The sequence below is a fragment of the Anolis sagrei genome, chromosome X (genome assembly GCF_037176765.1).
Source record: "Anolis sagrei isolate rAnoSag1 chromosome X, rAnoSag1.mat, whole genome shotgun sequence".
Lineage (NCBI taxonomy): Eukaryota > Metazoa > Chordata > Lepidosauria > Squamata > Dactyloidae > Anolis > Anolis sagrei.
In genome coordinates, this window is record NC_090034.1 from 81,059,821 (window position 1) to 81,073,767 (window position 13,947).

Consider the following 13,947-nt stretch of genomic DNA (forward strand, 5'->3'; position numbering starts at 1 on the left):
TAAATCATAATTTCGGCGTCATCCTGCCTGATGATGTTCACTCCCTGCGGTTCGCCCCCTCATGACGTCACTGATTTCCCCCCTCCTTCCTTTCATTCATCCCCACTCATTCATTCCCCCCACTCATTCATTCATTCATAGATCCTCCTCCTCGACTTCCTCGCTCCCCTCTGATTGGCCCCGCCTCAGCTTCCCCCTCCAATCAGAACGCGAGCAAGGCTAAGGAACGGAACGCTGGAGGGCGAAGGGGCGTGGCTTTAACCGGCAGCCCTCGCCTTTCTCCTTTCCCAACCGCCTCCCTGGGGGGCGCGGCGAAGAGGTGCGCATGCGCGGCTCGCGGGAAAGAAGGCGGAGACGACGCGGTGCAGTTTGTTGCTGCCTAGAGACGCGCGCATGCGTCTTCCGCACTCCTCCATTTCCTGCCTCCCTTGACGACGCGCTCCTTCCTTTTCTGCCCCTCTTAAAAGGAGGGGGGGGGGAGGGTTTTATTTCCTTTGAGAGCCAAAGCCTGAAGAAGAGAAGGAAGGGCTAAGGAAGGAAGAAGAAAAGGAAGAAAAAATAATTGAGGGAGCTTAATTTGGGGGTCACTTTGCATTCATGTAAGCCTATGTGGGATTAGTTTGAGTCAGTTTGTGCTTGGCGTGGGCGAACTTTGGGTTTGGAGTCAGTTTCAGTTCATTAGGGCTACTCTTGGGCTAATTAGGGTTGGTGTTCAATTAATGGGGTGGTTAGTTTTGAATTTTTTGGAACCCCATTTTGAGGGGAGACTAGATTGACTCAGTGCCTTAGCCTTCCTTTGAGGCCCAGTCTTCTGCCTGAGGAGAGGAGACAGAGCTGGATGGGGCAGAAAAGGCTTGAAGCCTTCCTGAAGTCTGTCTGTGCTGGGTTGGGTTTCTAAAAACCTTCCAGGAACCAGAAAGCGCCTCAATCTCTATTGAAGGGAAGCTTGGTGGGTTTTGGGGGGCTTCAGCTAAGAGGGACCTATTACTTTCAGGGTGCAGCTTTTGTGGAACATCCTGGGTGGATTTTGAAGTCTTTCTGTGTTGGGTTGGGTTTCTTAAAACCTTCTAGGAACCTGAAAGCACCTCAGTCTATTGAAGGGGAGCTTGGTGGGTTTTGGGGGGCTTCAGCTAAGAGGGACCTCTTACTTTCAGGGTGCAGCTCTTGTGGAACATCCTGGGGGAATTTTGAGGAAAGCAACTTCTCTTCCTCCCTTTAGTTAGGTTTGTGGATTCAGAAAGGTCAGCTGTGTTTGAAGGACCTCAAGTTCTGAGGGTTTTTTTGCCCCTTTGGTTGCCTTAAGTCCTGTAAATTGAAAGGCTATTGGAGCTTTGTATTTGTTTGGTGAGAAGGATACATTCTGAACTCAGTGATGCCTTCTGTTTTGGGGGTGTCTCTTTCGTGCAGCAATTTTGGGGGTGTCTGAAAGGACATTGTCACTTGGAGATTTGTGTTTGGTGAGAAGGATACATTCTGAGCTTGGTGATGCTGTCAGTTTTGGGGACGTCTCTTTTGTGTGGCAATTTTGGGGGTGTCTGAAAGGAAATTGAAAGGACATTGGCCCCTTGGAGTGTTGGCTTCACTTGTAGGGGAGGATCAGTCTTGAATAGATGATGCCTTCTGTTTTGGGGGAGTCCTTTTTGTGCTGCAGTTGGGGAGAGGCTTCCATGGGCAACCCTTAGTGTGGCATGTTGGATATCGGGGCGTTTTTTGAGAAGCATGAGGTCAGAGGAGTTGTTGACAACCGTGTGGCAATAGTTGGGGCAAAGGGAACAAAAAGGGAGTCCTCTTGAGAACACAAATAGGATTCTTTCCTTGGAGCAGAGCTTTGGTTCGGGCTGCCAGCAAAACCTGAAGGTCTGGGGTTCGATTTCCCAGAGACCGAGGGGCCTCTTTTCCTGAACGGAGGAAGGGAAAGTCTCCTTCTCCCTTTTGCCAGCTGCACACAGGAAGGGGGAGCGCACACAGAGCCCTGATTGCATCCGCTGCAATGACAGGCAAGTCGGTGCGGGACGTGGACAGGTACCAGGCGGTCCTGGCTAATCTGCTGCTCGAAGAGGAGAACAAATACTGTGCCGACTGTCAGGCCAAAGGTAACATATTCTCATCTTTTACTGTTGGGAGGGTCACTATTTTGGGCTGGGCCCTCCTCGCAGGAGGCGAGGAATTGGGAATAAGGAGATAGAGGTGGTGAAGCTGTGTTACTCTTGGGAAAATTCTAGTGTCTTTGTCATTAGAGCTTTGGTGTTGTAAGAACAATAACAATACCATCTATATCTGTCTAACTATCTATATAAATATAATGTGTGCACACAGGTAAGCTTGACTCTGTTGAAACCTTCACATTGCATCCAGCCCCAAATGCTGTGAATTTCAGCTTGGCTTTGTTAATTTTGTGTGAGCCTTTCTTCCCACGCGGTGGGTTCTCTTTGTCCAAATGGCTTGCTCTTTGTGTGTGTTTTTCAACATCCTTTGACTCCAGCCAAGGGCTGAGCAAGCAAACAGGTGGCAAATAGGGTTCACACATCCCGAAAGAAATTGTGTGTGAAGGAGGAAGGAAGGAAGGTAGGTTGCCGGCTAGTTGGTTTTCTTTTGGACGGGATTGGGGCAACACATCAATTGTTTGGGGGTGCTGCATGCAGTTTGTTACATAATGGCACCAACTGGGCAAACTGACAGGGATGACTGTTATCGGTCCTTTCGCTAGAGGCAAGAGGTCAAGAATTAATCTTTCTGGTCTGTTGATAAATCCAGTTCTCCTGACAAAGCATGTCAGAAGGGCAGGGTGAAGATCTTGTCTGTGTATGTATCACTCACCAAAAAGACATTTCAGTAGTGAGCAATATGTCTAGCTCCTTGTCCTTCCTTGCTATCTTTTTAAGTGCCCCAACTTCCTGTTTGTAAATGCCAAAATATTCCCAGTTCTCATAATTGCTAAGGTCTTCTTGTGTAGATGACTCAGAGACAAAACATTGATGAAGCAATCCCAGCCTTTTCATTCCTTTCAAAATGCCTGTGGTTTCCAAGGTCTTTGGAAATAATTCTTAGGGATGCTGACTCAAATATTATTTTCCAAACTGTTCTTGGAAGACAGATTTTGCTCATCATCTAGCTAATTTTGCTCATCATCTAGCCTTGACTTGGGTTGAGACAATGTTGTCCTCCACTTGAAAATAGAACATTTCCCCCATTTCTTTAGCACATCTTGGCTTATTTGCTTGAGTTACCTGCCTTTGTTTGCTTTGCAGGCAATACACACCTGCTTCCTGCTTGGGTTTGGTGCTCTGGATGTTAGTTAGATTGCTTCTCCCAAAGGCAGGGACCTTCTTGTTTTCATAAATATAAGGTCACCGAGATGAAGAGAGAAATAAAAATATAGGCTGCAGTTAAGGAACTTGTAAAACTAGAAGCACATTGCAGCACATAGTATTCAGGAAGTGTTTACACCTGTAAAAGTATAATGAAAATATCATTAAAGCCATAGTCTTGTTTCAATGTTGCTTGCAGTGTGTCATATTAGCAAGGTACATTTCAGCTGACGAAGGATCTGCATGCCTTGGGCACCTGGAGTGGTTTCAGGAATATTGGAAATTCTTCAGTGGCTGTTTAGTATCTACATTGCTTGTTGCCTTCCTTGAGTTCTTTAGGATTTAGATTTGGCTTCTTTTATTGTTCCCCTGAGAGGGAAGAACTCATAGGCCCAAGATCTTAGTTCTGTGTGCCTATGGGATTGATTATTTGGTGGTGATGTTCAAATAGCGGCCTACATCTGAAACTGCAGGAAGTTGGGAAGAAAGAACCCTCTCTAAGCATGGCTCATGTCCTTGATCACGCCAACGATTTCCCTTTAATTACCTCTGTTCTGCTCTGTACTTTTTCAGTGCTCTAGCTGAACAGAGTTGGTCTCCCATCCTCTATCTAGCTGCATTCTTGAGAGAAGACCACAAAATATGCATCCCTTTCTACATCCCTCCCTGTCCTTCCTGTGTTACTGCTTTGTGCCTTGAAAGGAACAAAAGAACCACGTCTTCCACTTCATCTTGCTTTTTGTGTTTGCAAAGTCTTCCCTCCACTTTTAAAATGGGGAAAATATAAGGGCTGACAGAAGCTTAGTGGTACGGTTGCTACATCTCCATAGAGAGTTGAGGAAGGATCCTCTTTAATCTTAAAGAACTATTGCTGTTCAGTGTAGAACAATTTATCTCAAGCTATCAGATGTGGTAGACTGGCATTTCCTGTACATCCAAGGTGCCAGAAGTGGTGTCATGTTGTGATCTTTAGTTTCAATCTTACCTGTCTTTTCTGAAAACCTCTAGAGACCAGCAACTAAGGGCTCTTGGAATGGTGCTGGTCCATAGACCAAATTTTTGAATAGCACTGACGCCAGCAGTATTGAAGTACAGGGTCCATTGTTCTGACTTGCTGTTGGGCAACTTTTTTGTTTGCTGTAAACCAGTAGGTGGGCAATTGCCTGGGGACTATGGGCCAATTTTCACCCTACCAACTCATATTGGGTCCACAATCCCCCTAACATTTCCCCCAATCAGTTCTTAGTTTCCTAAGCGTCCTTCCAAAATGGTCATAAAAAGTCATGTCACGTCACTTCGTGTCACCATTTTGAGAAGAGCTCTGGCAGAAGTAGACGTCTTGGAAGAGAGGTGTCTCTGTATAGGTCAGTTTGTGTTTTTACATGCTCTGTGGGCTTCTTGGACAAATTTCAGCTGAAAAATGCTCCCAGAGCTTTTATTTATAATGTTCCGGTGGACTGGAAGGCTTTGGAAGCCTGGCAGGGGTTTTTGGAGGTTGCGCCACATGGTCCGATGGCCACACATTGTCCATCCTTTCTAAACCTTTGGTGTGTACCAATAAACAACACAGGATGTATTGCAGGAAGTACCTTCATTTGTGTAAGTTCAAGCCATTTTGCAAGTGCATTGTCATGAATTGCCTACAGCAGTGGTTCCCAACCTGTGGGTCCCCAGGTGTTTTGGCCTACAACACCCAGAAATCCCAGCCAGTTTACCAGCTGTTGGGATTTCTGGAAGTTGAAGGCCAAAACATCTGGGGACCCACAGGTTGAGAACCACTGGCCTACAGGCACTAGGTCCTATATAATCTTGGAAGCTAAGCAGGGTCAATCATCTTTAGTATTTGGATGGAGACCGCCAGCAGATACCATATGCTGTTGGCTATATTTCAGAGGAAGGAGCTGGGAAAAACACCTCAGATGGTGCCTTCAGGTTATCTGTTGACTTATGGCAACCCTATGAATGTTACAATTTTTTATTTTGCAAATAATCCCCAGAGATGGGTTTTGCCAGTTCCTTCCTCTGCAATACAAGAGGACCCTGATAACTGCAGAAACTGTACCTGTAGTTTCACTAAATTGTGAATTTCATTGCATTGCAACTTTCACCATCCCTAGCCAGCAGTGAGATGAAGGGAGCCGCCACCCAAAACTATCTGGAGGGTCTTATTTTGCTCAGTTCTGTACTTAATAGTTCACCTTTTCATTTCTGCTCCACAGAAATTAATTACTGAAAGCCCCTTGACTGTTTCTTTCTGGTCTATCATGCATCAGTGGTAGCTTCCTTTTCTTTTGAAATACCTACCCACTTCCTGTTCTTCAATCCACTTGTACTTCCTGTGTGCTTCTAGCCCTTGACTCCCAGCAGTTTGCACCAGCCTCCCCATGACTAGGTTCCAAGTGACATTTTTATGGCAATTTCCTGAAAAATTGAGACTGATAATTGTGTTTTTTGAGGCTAACGTCTCTTTTTAATGACCCACATGCCATCTTTACTTTTTGAGTGTCCTGTAAAGCAATAAGCTTTATTTGTGGTATAATTAATCTGAAACTGAAGTATGCCATTAAAATGAAAAACAAATGGCAATATGCACTTAAAGCCCAAGCCACCAAAAAGCTACCCAGCAGAAGGCACAATCAAAGGTGATTTACGGAACATTTAAAAAGCAGAGGAGAAAGAAAGGAGTAAAAAAGACTGAAGGGATGGAAGAAGATTTGGGATGTGCATGTGATGCACAGCTTGATAGGACAATACCTTCAGATCCAATTCCTAATGTCTTGGTTTGGCTTTTTGGATCTTCAAAATGCAGTGTAGCTATGGAGGAGGAGCTTTTCTGAAATGTGTACTGTTGTTCATAGGTTTGTTTGCTTTTCTTTTAACTGAGTGATGGTGAGGTCAAATGGGCCAACACTTCTTTTGGGAGGCATGTGACCTCAGATTCCCTCTGGAACTCCTGCCAGCAATTGGGGTCAACGTATTTTAATTTGATTTTTCTTCTTGCAAGGAGTCAATTTCTGGCAGAAAATTTGAATAGCTCCCAGGGAATTTATTAGCTCAGGCGTCCTGTTATAGACAAACAGCTGAGGCCTTAGGGAGAAGGGGCACAGCACATAATAGCCTCAGGGGGAGGTCACATGAGTTGGTGATGATGGTGGTTTTTGACTTACTCCTTGGAATGGGGTTCTAGGTGGAGAGCTGTGTTAGTCTTTTATAGCAAAAACAACAAACAGAAGGCAAAGTTTCATGGAGTTTTGTGGACTTAGGAACACAGAAGGCTGCCTGGGATTGGTCAGGTTAGTTAAACCATTGATTAATCTAACACAGGAGAAGCCCCCGGTGGTACAATGGGTTAAACCTTTGTGCCGGCAAGAACTGCTGACTGACAAGTGAGTGGTTCGAATTTGGGGAGAGTGAGTTGACCTCCCTCTGTCAGTTCTAGCTCCCCATATGGGGACATGAGAGAAGCCTCCCACAAGGATGGTAAAACATCAAACATCCAGGCGTCTCCTGGGTAACATCCTTGCAGACAGCCAGTTCTCGCACTCCAGAAGCAACTTGCAGTTTCTCAAGTCGCTCCTGACACTCACACACACGAATCTAGCACAGGATTGACTTTGACTGACAGCTTGAATATGGCTTTCCAGGATTTCCCCAGGATTTCTTTCTTAGTCCTACTTAGAAATTCAAGATAATATTGAGTAGTTCCTCACTGAAGTCCTAACCAGCCTCAAATCTCCTTTGCTTTGAAATCAGAAACAATTGGGTTGTCCTTCGTGTGGCATAGTAGTAAATACAGCTTGCTGCATCAAATGCATGAAGTAGTTTCAGGCTGGCACCTTATTTCCTTAACCTTTACTTGTGAAATCTGTCACCATACATGTGTTTGTTTATTCATGTAGGATCTTCTTGTTGCTTACAGTCCCTTGGTTCAACATTCATTGTGAAGATAACTACCAATGTTGGTGTGCCACCACACCACCCTAAGCTGGGTGCGCAATTACATGGGGGCCCAAGGATGGGAGCAATTCAGCCCCAACCTTGCTAGGGGCTGCACCATTCCACACCAAGCCTAAATACCTCCCTTTACAACAAACTTTTTCTTTTAATGCTGGAGTCGTCACATTTCGACAAACTCTCAACTCCACAGTCCTGGTTGGAGTCATCTAACATTCCTTGAAAAGTATAGTAAATACAATTTGTATATTTCTTTTACATTTCCACCTACGTGTACATGAGTAGCATCAAGTCTAGACCTTACACTTGTGCTGAATTAAATTTGCTGATCTTTGTATTGCTACAAATTTGTTGCTCTATTTCCTGACCATTTGTATGTTCTGAAATGCTCTCTGAAGGCTTTCTAGGTTTAGTGAAAATTGCTGGAAAGACTGCTTCTACCTTTGCTAGATATTATTTTGGGGTTGAAAGCCAACATGGTATAATGTTTCTAAGTGCTGGACTATGGCTCTGGGGTCCAGAGTTCGATCTTCTGCTCAGCCATGGAAACCCATTGGGCGACCTTAGGTGAGTCACACACTTTCAGCCTCCAGAAAACCCAGTGATAGGGTTGCCATATTTCAAAAAGAACTTGAAGGGGCAACAGGACGGGAAGTCTATTTTAGCTAAGTATCCAGCTGAGCATATGCAACCTTTAGTTCCATTTCCATGAGGCTGTGCAAATACAACTATGTTCTCTCTAACTGTTGTTTACCCATCAGGGCAAAGTCTGCTTGGTCAGCAGATGGGTTAACAACACACCCAACATGGTCTACAAAAGTGCGTGATCATTGCAGCTTGTTAACATTGCAAAGCACAGGTTAATAGGTTTCTTATCTCCATGGGTTCCTCATCTCCATCAAGTTAAAATTGGATGCAGATACAACCCTTAGCCCTAGTAGTCCATAAGGGAGGTGAAAAGCAACCCTTAAGCACATCTGCACTGGAGTGTTGTCTTTGAGAGCCATCATTTCCAGTTTTTTTAGTGCGTGTCAGCATCTCTCACAAATGCTGTGAAACTTGGGGTCAGATGTCTGACCTGCTGTATTTCTATAGTAGACAAATCAAAGGAAAATAAATTCTGCTGTTGTAGAATTTATGTCATTTTAAAACATGGAAAAAACTAGTGCATGTTTGGGGGAGCATTTCCATTTTGGGTGGGGAAGGCTCTTTCTGACCTGAACCCACCTGAATTTTCTTGTAGCGGTTATATCAGGTACTCTGGGTACTTCTGCAGTAACCATGAGCCAGCAAGGTAGGGAACATTTTTTAGAATTGGAATGGCAGTCAAGGAGCTTTCTTGAGGTCTAAACGAGCACATAGGCGGCAGTAATAGGATTAAATTTCAGATACAATAACAAAACATTAATAAAGCTCTGTGTGACATGGATGGATCTGATGTCGGAAAAATGGAGGTTGGGGTGCCTTTGCTTGAAGGCTCAGATTAGCTGTTCTGCTTTCTTCGAAGACGTGGCTTTGATCAAACTTTGCACACACTCACCCATGCGCACTGTGTGCTGTCAGTGAGCAAGTCTCGGTGGATGCAGTTTGCGGAGCTGTTACTATTGCTGTGATACAGCATCTATCATAGCAGATGTGTTCAGGGCTGCTGTCATGTTAATCTTCTCCTGTGAAAACCTGTTTCTGCATGGAAAACAAGAGGGATAAGAAGCAGTCAGGACATAAGAAGACTCCTTTAGGTGCAATATCTGTTCTAAAATTGGGCTTTAGAATCCAAAATCACAATGAATCCTGTTTCAAAATGGGTTAGCAATGAAATGTGTCATGAACTGTGTTTTCTTTAATTTTAACTGTTATGAAACACGTTTCTGAAGCCATTGTCTTTTGCAACCCAGAGTGAAGTGTTTCATTTGGCTGGAACTTGAAAAGAACACCTCTAGGAACAAAGAGATAGATATTGGGACTCTTTCTTCCTGTTGACAGCAGGTATTTCCAGGATGGTTTGCCAAGAAAGGGGGGGGGGGCAAATCTAGCACTGTGTGGGTCTCCAGATCTTGGTTTGCACTTTCCAGCATAGACAGTGGTGAGAGATCATGAGATTTGGAGTCTGACAACATCTGGAGGGTCATCCTGGCACAGAGGACAAAGCCTCCTCAAGGTGTAGGCAGTACCCCAGAGTTTGTCAATTCAACCCTCTTCCTGGGCATCGTTCTGTGTCTTAATGCTAGCACTGCCTTCCTCAAAAGATCCTCTTGCATCAGCATCCTGTGACTGCACAGAAAAATGGTTTGTCCTTTGTCGTTCCAAGTGCCTGATGGTAGAGCTGAATCAGACTGCTGAGTGCATTTTGGAAATGGCTCTCTTCTCTTTCTCTCCTCATTTGGTAGGCATGTTAGTGTGTGTTTGAAAATCATTTCATTTTCTTCGGAGCTGGGAAATCGTAACGTATGGCCCCTTTTTCCATAAAAGGTTCAGCACCATTATGAGGTGAAATGAAATTGCTTTAAATTGCAGGCCTGCTGATGAGCTGTCATTTTGCAGAGCTTGGGAAAAGTGCGAAAAGTGGGGCCTTGGATGTGAATTGGGGCAATCAATTTTCTGGGAATCATAATTTTTTTAACGAAAGGCAAGGCTCTAGCCTATATGGCTGCAAATGTAATTTCGGATGATTTGCAAGTATCTCAGAGATGAGTGTGGCAGCTATAAGCAAACTTGCAGGAGTTACCCGTCAGTGCCCCTTTGACAAGCAAGGGCAGGGCCAATCATGCAAAATAGCTTAATTTGCATAATCAAAGTTGTGGGTCCCTTTGAGGCAGCATTCTGGTTTTCCTTCTGCGGAGTAATGCATGTTCCCTGCAATACAGATTTTAACTGGCTGCTCATCAAAACCCACTACCCCATTGTTTCTTCAGTGAGATCTAGTGTCTATTTTCCAGATTTTGAGTTTGCACAGATTTATCTCTCTTTTCCCTCTCTATCTATAACTAGCTCTGCTTGACCTTTGTATTTGCTCATGACAGTTGTCACAATGCCATTCGCCTCTGCCATATTTCCTTGTCGCAAATGCCTAGTGAGTGGGCATGAGTGTTATTGAAAGCTGTGAGGTTGTTTATGGGCAATTTTAAAAACAAACAAGTGTACACAGAGGCTGAGAGGTCACAAGAACCACCACGAAAAGCACTTACAGAGTGTGTCTTTGGACAGGATGTACAGTCGCCAGTCTGTGAATGATCTGGATTTGTTAACTGCTTCATATTCATGAACATTGAGAATGGTTTGTTGAGTGAGCTAACACGGGCGTTCCTGAGCATGTGCACCTTTTTTCTCAAACACTAATCTGACCACGTTGCACAGATGAACTCTTATCTGATTCTTTCCCTTCCCAAACCTTTCCTCTCTACTTCCAGACCCACACCCCAATCTTTCCCCACAGGTTCCTTTGGATCCAGGCCCACTGGTGGCAAGACCTACAGGTTCTTCCCAAAGCAGAGCCTTCACCAGGCGGCTATTTCACCTTCTGCTGTTTCTGCTCATCGGTTTAAGGTGGCCCCCCGTAACCCCTCCTCCTGGTCTGTTTGGAACCCCATCTCCCTTGGCTTCTCCTTGCCCCAGTGTGTTGTGGTGACTTCTCCTCAAGTCCTGCTCTCAAACCTGGTCCCTTTGTGAATGTGAAGCCCTTACCTTTGTGATGGCACAGAAGATTTGGTATCAACATCATAGAAACCTAGAGTCAGAAGAGATTACAAAATGCATTCTTGAAAGGTGGCTACCCAACTTCTGATCAAAAGCTTCCCACTGCCCTCAAATACAGTCCGTTCCACACCTCTTACGGTAAAGAAGTTCTTCCTAATGGGATCTCTCTTCTTTTAATGTCCATATATTGAACTATTGCATTTGATCATGTCCATATATTGAACCATTGCATTTGAGGTGATGTAATGAAAGTTAAATCCCTATCACCTCTATAGTCTATTTTTTCGTTTTTGGAATTGGTTAGCCATCAGCACATACAGCATTGTAGCCGTCTTCCAATGCTTAGCCAAAACTAATAGAAGCGCCAGCAGTTGGAAGATATTCACAGAGTCATTGGGCAACCAAACACGGAATTCTCAACCATTGGATTTTCTATATTGAGAAGGAAATTGGACTGGATTGGAGTTGGACCTGGACTGCTTCCAACTCTGATTCCTGACTTGTAATGATAAATGTTATGACCGTGTTATTGAGGTTGGATTAATTGAGGACAATATCAAATTAGAGTTCTAAAGCGCAGATCCATAGTTCCCTGTTGTCCGGTTTGCTCCTGCAGAATTCTGGGGAATGTAGTTTAAGGTGGAGCCTTTGGATTCTCAGCCAGAGAGGTCCTCAGCTCCCCTAAACTTCATTTCCCAGAATTCTGCAGGATCAAACTGGGAGACAGGGAACCAGGGATCTGTGCTTTAGAACCGTAAAGTGCTATTGTCTTTAGCTATTTCAGACTGGATGCTTACCTTCACAGTTGCTCTATCCAGTTGCATCCTGCCCCCTTTCTGGATTGTTGCCTTGGTTGCTATGAGAATCAGTTATATTAAATTCAGAGTTGTAAGCATATAATGGTCTGGATTTTGCTATTATATACAAAGGAACAAAAAGTCAAAGTTTGTAGAAGTTGTTTTGGAGAGTGATAACTCCCATGTTAGCTGGGGGATTCTGGTAGTTCTCTCCCCCCCCCCCCCCCCCCCGGTAACTTTTTCAAGCTCTGCTTTTGGGCAAGGGACCCCTGCCATTCTTGTTCTGGCAAATGCCACGGTTGCCACCTTCAAAGCTGTCTGGAGTTGCCTTGGGGTTCAGGTCTACCGGCAGGATTGGGATAATGACACATTCGTGACTGGAATGGTTTGTGAGCTTGAATTTGTCTTTCTAACATGCACAGAATTCTTTGGAAACACTAGGAGTCTTCCATTGAAATGAAATATGGATGAATCCTCCATGTTTCCTCATCTCGTGGCAAGCCATTTGACATCAAGTCACTCTCCTTGTCTACAAAATGGAGGCTGGTGCTCAAATTTGCCAATCAAATCCCATTATACGTGCTGCTGAGTTCATGGCTCTGCTTTGTGAAATTGGCCCCCATTTGATTTGTGTGCGAAACAGCCAGATTCTTTTTTATTTCTTTTTTTTTTTTTTGTAGAAAACTGAACTTTCAATTTAATGTTTTTTTAATCTAGCAGTTGCTATAGCGACGGGTGTATGAAATGCTTTTGAGAGATGTCAGAACGCCTTTGTGAAGCCCACATGCGCTGGTTGCAAGTGCGAATCAAAGCCTTCTCTTGAAACAGAACCTGCTTCCTGTTTAGCAGAGAGTTTGTCTGGGTGTTGCAAAAAGCAAATATGAGTTTGTGTGTGTATGTATATCTTACGTTGGAGAGAATTGTTATTTATCTTGACCAGTGAGAGAGGATAAATTATTAGTATTTTAGTATTAGCTAACTGCAGAACATGGAAATGTCACTTTGGGGACTATAACACCCAGAACTCCCTAACCAGACATGTGGCTGGTCTCTAATCAGAACTTATTTACTCCCCAGTAACCTTTCCAAGCTTTAGCCGCCTTCTGTGTCCCTTCAAATTTGGAAATTTAGCTGTTAGTTCTATTATAATAAGAGGGATAGTACAGTCAGTCCTCCACAGGTTCTTTATTTGTGGATTCAACCACGTCTGCCTTGAAAATAGGTGTGTATGTTTGTATCCCAAAAGCAGATCTTAGTTTTGCCATTTTACTATGCCATTGTATATAATGGGATTTGAAGGTCTACGTATTTTGAGATCCAGGGGAAATCTGGACCCAACAGATACTGAGGGCCCGTTGTAAAAGATAAAGAAGTAGCTGTTACAGGATTTCAGCAGCAAAATAGGAGAAACGGAGCTCTCTGTGCTGAATTTTTGCAATCCTTCTTACATTGCCTCCCAAAACCCACTTGGCTATTGCATCTCATTTTGGAGCTCCCTTGGGACTCGTCCCTCTCGAAGGCATAAATGTAGTCTGGCCTTTTTCCTCTGTCTCTTGCCCCAGAAAACATGACTGAGTTAATACTTCTGGGCTTTTGAGACTAAGGCGTTGTAAGGCATGTTCCCCTGTGGCGGTCCTTTTAGCAGCCGGATTGTTGTCCTTGCTAATCTTCAAGGTACGGCGGGCCTTTGGTGGCTGGATCTCCACAAAGAGGAGAGGAATGTGCAGTTTCCAGGCCTCCTGTGCGACTCATGGTCTACTTCCAACAAAGGTTCCTAGAAAGAGTGTTCATTTAATCCCTTGGTTCCCATTTCAGACAGTGTGAGGAGCTCCCAGTGGCGCAGCAGGTTAAACCACTGATCTGCTGAGCTTGCAGACCAAAAGGTTGGTAGTTCGAATTCGGGGAGCGGAGTGAGCTCCCACTGTTAGGCCCAGCTTCTGTCAACCTAGCAGTTTGAAAACATGCAAATTTGAGTAGATCAATAGTTACTGCTCCAGCAGGAATGTAATGGCGCTCCATGCAGTCATGCTGGCCACATGACCTTGGAGGCGTCTATGGACAACACCAGCTCTTTGGCTTAGAAATGGAGATGAGCACCAACCTCCAGAGTTGGACACAACTAGACTTAATGTCAGGGGAAAACTCTATCTTTACGGAGGTTCAAATCTGGGGAGGATGAGCTCCCTCTATCAGCT

General features: G+C 44.4%; 1 protein-coding gene across 2 annotated transcripts in view; it reads left to right on the top strand.

Annotated features, from left to right (window-relative positions):
* Positions 1–365: 365 nt before the first annotated feature.
* SMAP2 (small ArfGAP2) overlaps positions 366–13,947 on the top strand; it is a 42,896-nt gene continuing 29,314 nt past the window's right edge. The window contains exon 1 of one of the 2 annotated variants that reach the window (XM_060784175.2): positions 366–2,093. In XM_060784175.2, coding sequence (XP_060640158.1) covers positions 1,991–2,093 — 103 coding nt within the window. In that variant the 5' untranslated portion in view covers positions 366–1,990. Of the gene's footprint in view, positions 2,094–10,703; positions 10,806–13,947 lie in introns of those variants that run through there. The other variant, XM_067460586.1, reaches the window with a different exon arrangement.